This window comes from Glycine max, chromosome 11 (assembly GCF_000004515.6).
Source record: "Glycine max cultivar Williams 82 chromosome 11, Glycine_max_v4.0, whole genome shotgun sequence".
NCBI classification, from domain to species: domain Eukaryota; kingdom Viridiplantae; phylum Streptophyta; class Magnoliopsida; order Fabales; family Fabaceae; genus Glycine; species Glycine max.
The window spans coordinates 19,393,053-19,401,817 of record NC_038247.2 but is presented as its reverse complement, the minus strand read 5'-3'; the positions used below and the strand labels follow the sequence as shown (position 1 = coordinate 19,401,817).

General features: G+C 33.6%; 1 protein-coding gene across 1 annotated transcript; it reads left to right on the top strand.

The window, feature by feature from the left end:
* Window positions 1–4,871: 4,871 nt before the first annotated feature.
* On the top strand, window positions 4,872–8,212 carry LOC102668243 (L10-interacting MYB domain-containing protein-like). The gene is made up of 2 exons (XM_014763567.1): window positions 4,872–5,138; window positions 8,060–8,212. Exons 1-2 carry the CDS (start codon window positions 4,872–4,874, stop codon window positions 8,210–8,212), a joined length of 420 nt encoding a protein of 139 aa, XP_014619053.1.
* The last annotated feature ends 553 nt before the right edge of the window (window positions 8,213–8,765 follow it).

The window sequence follows — 8,765 nt, the reverse complement described above, 5'->3', positions numbered from 1 at the left end:
ACGGATGTTACAATTCAAATGATCGGTGGAAATATATTTTATTTTTTGATTAGGCGAGAAAATGACTTAAATAAATGACTAAAGCACGTCAAACGGGGGTACGGAAAGTAAACGAAATGAAAATAAAAGTACGCGAAACAAGTGGGGACCACCAAGGGTACATAGAATGAATTGAAAAAAGCTCGATTTCGGGAACTTACCGGTTGAAGACCGAAGAACACAAAGAACGAACGAAAGACGGCGGAAAATCTTCACGGAATTACCCACGGAAACGTTTCGGACGCGTTACGGAAGCGCCTCGACTCGGATTTTTTTCACGAAATTGAATTTTTTCACTAATTTCAACCGCCTTTATTTACTAAATACACCCCTGCCCCTTTTTTGCTGATTCTTTTTCCGTAACGTTACGGAAATTTACGAATTCCGTAACGATACTTGTTTTCCTTCCGTAACGTTACGGAACCCTACGGATTACGTAATTATCCCCCTTTTGGCTTTCGGAATGTTACGGAACCTCACGGATTGCGTAACAATGCTTCCTTTTGATTTTCGGCATATTACGAAATCTCACGGATTGTGTAACAATGCTTCCTTTTGATTTCCGACATGTTACGGAACTTCATGTATTGTGCAACGATGGGTGCCAAGTACCTCTAAGCAGTCAAGCAAAGGTTGTATGCCATCAAACAATGGTCCCCGGACGAAATTAGGGTATGACAACATGCATGTACACAGTGAATCAACTTTAACCTTGTGTTAGGATGTGAGGGTTCCTGTCAACAAATCAAAATAGGGACAATTCAAATTAAGGCTAACAATATCAGGACACACAATTATTAATTGAATAAAACCACGAAGCACATGACTTACGAATTCATCGAGAATAATTGCAAAGTCGATAATGGTTGCGGCACTCGGCATGACATATTTTGCAAACAAATTCAGTCAATTAGAAGTTATACAATTTCTTTAATCGAATTTTTAATTAACACAAAAAAGGAAAAAAAATAATTACTTATTAATAAAGTAATAGACAACCCACTCTCCCTTTACGGTAAACCCCTCATTACTTAATTTCATCAATTCACACTAATTAGAAAAATCCCAAATTTCTAGGGTTCACACTCAACACAAGAACACATCAATTTCATAATAATTTCGTATCGGGACATCAATTAGTCCTCTAGGGATCCCTATGTAACACCCCATTTTTCATAAAATAAATTAAAAAAGATTTTATTTAAAAATAAATAGAGTTTTAGAAAAATAATGAGGTTTTTATAATCAAATAAATAAGGAGAAATAATTTTATTAATTAAAATAATGGTTTGAAGGAAAATAAAAAGAATGTTTTATTTATTCATTTGATAGGGAGTAAAATAGAATTCTTGTTTATAAAATAATAAAATAAAGAAAAATAGAGTAAATAATAGGTTAAGAGTACCCTAGCTACAAATAGACATATTAGGTCAGTTTTTACATTTACAATACATTTCTATACTCTCTCTTCCTCTCAAATTTGTTTTCCCTCCTCCTTCTTCCAAAACTCTCTCTTTTTCCCGCATACCTTCAAACCTATCCCAGTAAAACTACAATCCCAAAATTGTTAACCGTTGGATTGTCGTGAAATTTAAACATCAGGTTCGGAATTCATTTTCACACATCTCCACCGTTTGAATTTGCAGAAGTGCTCATCTCATGTAGACAGTGCAGTGATGGTTCTAATCCCTTCTCCTTCTCTCTAATGCTTGAAAATCCTAGCAGAGCAACCGGAGGAAAGGCTTGGGAATCTTAGGAAACCACTAGAGATGCTGCTATCACTATTGAACTACACACGTGAGTCCGCTTAGAGCTAAGAGATGAGTTTATAACAATTGGGGTTAGAATGAACATGTGTAGGGATCCTTAGAAGATCAAATTGGGGCTTATTTTTAGATGTTTATTATATTGTAATTCTTTCTATATGATTATGTGAAATTTTTTTAGGGGATTTACTCCCGATGTTGTGAGAAGCATTTTCATATAATTTGTTTGTATTTTGGACAAGATTTACTATATTAGCATGATAAATTGTTATATTGGGATCATGAAATTGTAATTGAAATTGTGTGTAATGGATAAATTGAATGTGTTAATTTGTGAGATACACATAAACATGTGATGGTGGATTGTGACGTTGTGATATGTTGAAATTGTGGACATGAAATTTGGTTGTGAATAAATGTGTGGTTAATACTTGTGTTGTGAGTTGTGAATTATGCAATAACCCGACTGGTATTTACCTTGAGAAAAATGTTTATGCGCGTGGTGTTAAGAGAAAAGTGTAGGGTTCCAAGTTAGGAACCTAGGGTGTTAAATTGTAGCACAATGCGTGAGGTGTTAAAAGGAAAGTGTAGGGTTCTAAGTTAGGAACCTAATGTGTTAAATTGTAGTGCATTGTGTTAAATGTGTTTGAAAATAAGTGTGAGGTCGTGGGTATTATATAATTCATGAGCGTGTCTGCTTGCAAAAGTTATTTTAGGGGTTGGACCTGAATCAAGAAGGTGAGGCCCTAATAGATTCTTCAGAGTCTAGGCCTTGGGGGTAAATACACTCGGTTTGAGTGCTCCTTTAAGCCTATGTTGATCTCATATAATTGGAGCATTCTCACAAAATAGAGTGACCTTGACTAGTCACCTTATGATTTTACATAATGAGAGTGACCTGGCATACCCATTGTGTGACATGTCTTGTTATGTACCCCTAAGCGCCCAAGTGTTGTTTTTCACTGACATAGTACCATATTGCATATAGGCTTGAGTCTTAGTATAATTGTTGCATAACACCTATGAATTATTTATTATGAAATTGGTGAGTTTTGTTACGTCTTGAATTGAATGTGTGATTCGTGTGTAATGTGATTGGTGATTGAAAAATGAGTTTTAAATGATAAAGTGGTGAAGTGACGTGGATTGTAATAAGTTGAGCTATGTGATAAATATTTTTATAATATATTTTGCTTATGTATTTGTTTATCCGTATTTTAGTTAGAAATGTGATGGTTCACCCCCTATGTGTTGATTGTGTTTGGATCTTGTGATAATCTCGAACTTTATGTTTGTGGGAGCAGATGGTTAGGTGGATGACTATAGAAAACTTCATGCTAGAGTACGTTGGAACATGATACTCTGATAGGATGTGACATTGGAACATGGGTTTCTGTATTATTTGCATAATGTTATTCCATTGCTTAACTTATTTCCTTTTGGAAAAAAATTGGATGACCTTGTTTTAGGCCAAAGGTGTTTTTCATACCCTTATTTGATGGATTTTTAATTTGATGATTAACACGAATGTGAACCTTTTACTCACGTGAGCTCCTTTATGTTAATTGAATAAAGTCATTTTAATTAATTCCGCATTTTCATGCATGATATTATATAAATATGTATGTCGGGATAGAGGGTGTCACACCCTACACATGTTCATTCTAATCTCCAAGCATGAGTAACCTCGATATAGCCACTCAAGTGTTATCCGTTAGCAATGATGGCATTTTTTATTCTCTCTAGAACTCGTCCTCCGGTTGCTCTGTTAGGGTTTTTGAGCGTGAGAGTAAAAGAAACAAAGAACGTAAAAAATACTTTGTAAAACTGCTCTAGGGTTAAAACCCCTTTATATAGTGAGAAATATGATGACTTAATTCTTATTCCTATTTTTCTAGTTTATTTTATTAATTATAAAAACACTTTTTTCTATCTATTAAATAAATAAAAAATGGATAAACAAACCTCTCTTATTTTCTAAAACTTTTTTTTTTATTTTCTAAAAACTCATATTTATTATTTATTCCAAACCTCTATTTTAATTTAAATTAGAAATCATTTATTTTAATTAAAAATTCTTTTAATTAATTTTTACAAAAGAAAGAGGTGTTACAATTGTCACCCCCACCATGACCACCGGTCCACCGCCATGCCCACTACATGTTGCCATGTACCAACATGACCGTTGTCGTTATTGTTGTCGATGTCATCACCGCCAACATTAATTCTTTGAATAATGAACATCGCCGACATTAGTCCTTTGAAGGATGAAATATAGTATATTTGTTGAAAAATTAAGAGAACATCGCTCGTGACTAACGTAAAAGATAGTTACAACGTGTAACTACATATATAATGGTTGTAGCTGACTCAACCAACATTGCCTGTATAAGCAATGGTTTTTTTTCTTTGAAAGAAATCATGATATGAATCTCTTGTGTTTCTGAATGATATATGGACCATGGTCTCTAATAAAAAAGGAAGATAAAGAAACCATATTCCTTGAATTCAATGCTGGCAAGTAAAAGTTTATGGGCCTGTTTGGATGCAACTCAAAAGATCTTTTACCATCTTATCAACCAGAAAAAGATCTTTTTTATTTTTTAAGAGTGTTTGGTTATAAATTTTTTTTAGCTTTTATAAAAGTAAAAGCTCTCAGTAGATCTTTTGTTGAAGCTCAGATATCCAGCTTGTGAAATTTTAACTTTTTGGGAATCTGTTCCCTAAATAGCTTGGACAATTATGTCCTAAAAAAATTTCAACCCTCAAAATTTCTCTCTCTTGTTCCTCATAATATACGTGTTTTTGTGCCTTCCTCCGTTCGTCAATCTCTCTTCCATTTTCTTTATTTCTCTTCCAATCATCCTTTGTCATCCCTTCTTCTTCCTTTGTTAGCATCACAGGTTAACCAATTCTTCATTAATTTCTTTTTCTTCTCATTAAATTTTGAATTGTTATGGATTAGGGTTATGCTTTTGTTTGTTTCATTAAGCTTGTGAAATGTCTCTCAAATAAATTCCTGTGAAAAGAAAGAAAGCAGAATGGTGTGATAAAAATATTGAGATTATGTTGAAAGTGTGCATAGAGGAGGTGAATGTTGGAAATAAACCTCACAACCACTTCACTAAGCTTGGTTGGGCAAATATTGCAGAAAAGTTCAATAAGGCAACAAATTTGAGATATGAATATAAACAATTCAGAAATAGGTGGGATTCTTTGAAAAAGGAATGGCAATTATGGGCTAAACTTATTGGGAAGGACACAGGTCTTGGCTCGGATGGGGAGAAGAAAATCGTTGCTGCTAGTGATGAATGGTGGGAAGCCAAAATTCAGGTGTGTATTATTCAATGAAAATAGAGTTTTTGTGCAGGCGAGTCTTTTGTTCTTTATGTGTGATTCTGTTTCTATTTCTTTTTATTTTATGTTGCAATCTTATGCTTCTCTAGACTTTGTTTTTAATTGTAGTAAAGAATTTGTTCCAAAGTAAAGATGGGCACATGTGGTAAGAGGGACCCATATGTTGGCCAAAATGCATGGCAGAACATGTTGTTGAACAATGTAAAACCCTTTAAAATTTACAAAATCTTCAACTTTGGTAATTGATCTTCCAATGCTATTGCAAAAGCATTGAGAGAGAGGAACATCATGAAACAACACCACACTCTGGTTCTCGTTTTCTTAGGATCCGAGGAATGAGGTTGTTGTTGTTGCTTAGAAAAGAAGAATAAGAGAGTGAAAAAGAAACTATGTAGAGAAAGAGAAAGAAAAGTGAAGAGAAGAGAAGGGTGTTGCTAGTTTTGGTGTGTGGGGTAATAGTAGTAGTAGTATTCTTTTCCTCAAGTTGTGTTAGGCCTTTCAATTAATGTTGCAATTTTTTTATTTAAAAATAAAGGAGAAAAGAATGTGAAAAAGGAATAATATCGGAACACACTGACACATTTTTACTTTAACAGAAAGCAGCCATCTTTGAAACTTTGAACACGGTTAAGAAACAAGAAACTTAGGTGTAAGTTAATTTAATTATCATACATGGTTATTATATTTTGACTTTATAGACTTAGGATGAGAGTTGATGGTGAAACTCTGCAGAGTCTGCACTTGTCAGGCTGTCACTACTATGGTGTAAGCTGTTATTTACTGATATGAGAAAGTTGGTTTTTAGTAGCTAAAACAAAATAAGTCTGAACTTTATTGGGGTGTGAGATGGGAGAAATGGTGAAAATTAGGAAGGCGGAGAGTGAAGTGAGAAATAGTGGAGTGGATGGGTTTTACAAATTCTTAGGCTGTGAATATGGAAAAAGAAGTATCTACAGGCTTGCTAAACATAGAGAAAGAAAGGGTGAAATACATCAAGAGTTAGAAGGGTAAACTAAAGTCTTGCTAACTAAACAAGTTATCAAGGAAAGATGGAAGAGTCACTTTCGAGTTTCAACAAGATATCGTTCCTATTACATATGCTTTCTCAGGTACCCTTACAATCACCTCAGTCAAGAATAATTTGGCTTGGTCAACCTTAGTTGAACTCTGGTTTATAGGTTTGGATCTCTTTGACCTCATTTAAAAGTCAGCATCTGTTATTCGCTCAAAAATTTGAAGTCAGTGGGAGATTTTTGATCACCAGCTGTGTGCTCTGTTATGGTAATCTATGGAGCCTACTATTTTGGGCAATTTCAGAATCTTAAACATGTTTTAAACCTTTAAAAACAAATCGAAGAACTGGTGCCATGATGCTTGCTTTTGCTGATGATATAGTACTAGTTAGAGAGTTGAGAGAAGAAACAAACAGGAAAGTTGAGCTGTGAAGCATTTTTTAAAACACTGACTTTGTATAAGTAGAAAGTTAAACATAGTATCTGAAATGTATGATTAGCAGAAAAGTAAAATAGGTAGCTTACTAAGTACTAGAAAACACTATAGAAAAAAAAGGGTTAGACTTGTTTCTATTGTTATAGCCTTTATTTAGCTGAAATTGAAAGATTGATATAAATATTGTGAGTATCTATGTTAGCAGATAAGATAATTTACTAAGGTTAGACTTGTTTATGTTGTTATAGACTAGTAATTTATTAACTTTTTTTGTTCAGTGCGAACTTAATAAATAATATTTTTTATTAGTATATAACGTGTTTTACACTAGATATAAAGAGATGAAAGTGAAGTGTTTTGGGTGAATGTGCGGGAGTCTAATTAGGTTACAGACCTTATGACTAAGCATGGGATGCAAATGTATAACTTTTATTTTATTTGCAATGCTTTAAAGGCGAATCTTGTTGGAGTATGATTTCCTGGAGGTTTTAAGCTGGTTAATATATTTCATTGACAAACACACACACACACACACACTAGATATATATAATTTTTTGTTGTTGCAGAATCATCAAGCAAAACATTTGTTTGCTTTTATAATTCATAAATTTACTACTAACCACTGTAATCAAGTAATTAGTAATCAAAGTACGAAATATATGTTTTCCCTCTCACACTTTAGGCAATTCTGTTACTCTCTTGCCACATCATCTTTCCTTTTCTCACCTTTGTTTCTCCTAGCATATACCCTCCATATCTTAGGCCTCTCCCTTACTTCTAATCCCACACTCCCATTCCTATCATTATTAGTGATAGAAAAGGACTACTGAAGCTTCAAGGGAAAATTTTACTCCACAACATTAATTATAGTAGTTATGTTGTTTAGGATTGAATGTTGGAGAGTAAAAAGTCAACAAGGAAATAATCTTGATGTTGCAAATATGAAAATGCTGCAGAGCAGACACGCAAGATAATATATAATTCGGAATGTTTGCAGCATCCGTTGTGGAAAAGATGTTAATTCCTGCCTTAGGTAGTTCGGGCATGTGTAGGGAAGACTTGTAAATACCCAATAAGGAGAGTGGATTAGATGAAGGGTAGTGCAATAATTGAGGTAGAGGGAGATAAAAAAAACCAGAAAATAAATTATATATAAATGGTTTGGTTTCACTTTTTTACTATTTTAGTGAGTGAGTTTCGTTTTCGTTTTAGTTCAAATTAACTAAAACTGTTATTAATTATAAGTTACTTTAATTCAAATTAATAATAAATACATTAGAGATTGATTTTTATCTATATATTATAATGAGATTGATTTTTATCTCTTAACTCTCATGTCAAATATATATTATAATTCTTATTTTTTTATTTTATAAGAGGATCCTGAAGTAGCAAAGTTTAGAAAGCAAGGCCTCAAATTCTTACCTGAGATGGAATTCCTTTTTAAGGGTATTATTGCTACTGGTTTTGCAACATATGCACCATCTGAAGATTCAAGACAAAATGAAGGATTCAACATAAGAACAGAAGAGACAAATGATAACATTGATGATAACACTGAGTTGGAAGTGAATGAGCCTGAGATAAACACGACAACTTAGAACACGTCTTCGGAAAAGGAAAGTGGACAGAGGAAGAGAGGGTGACAAAAGAATTGGGGTTGCTGCCAAGCTTTCCTCACAATTAGATCGTATTATTCAAACATTTGAATCTAGTGTATCTGCTTAAGACCCAACTAGCATTACTACATGTGTAGCAAAGTTGAAAGATCTACCAGGACTTGAGCGTGGGAGTGAACTATTTTACAAAGCCACTAGACTTATGAAAAAAAGGGGCAAATAGGATCACCTTTGTTGCTTTAGAAGAGCTAGAGCTACAACTTGGATGGATCAAGTATGACACTTAAGCACAAGTTCCTTAGTTTCTCCTCTATCTGATATCATTGGCACTTGCTAGTTTTGCTTGGTTATGAACCTTGGTTGTGTTATGGATCTTAGTTTTTAATTTCAGTTATGTCATGAATCTTTGTTTTTAATTTTGGTTATGTTATGGATCTTGGTTATGGTTTGGCTCTTGATTTTTATTTTTAGTTGTGTTATGAATTTTTTTCCTTCTACAGGATGTCTTCATCATTATCATCAAATGACTCATCAC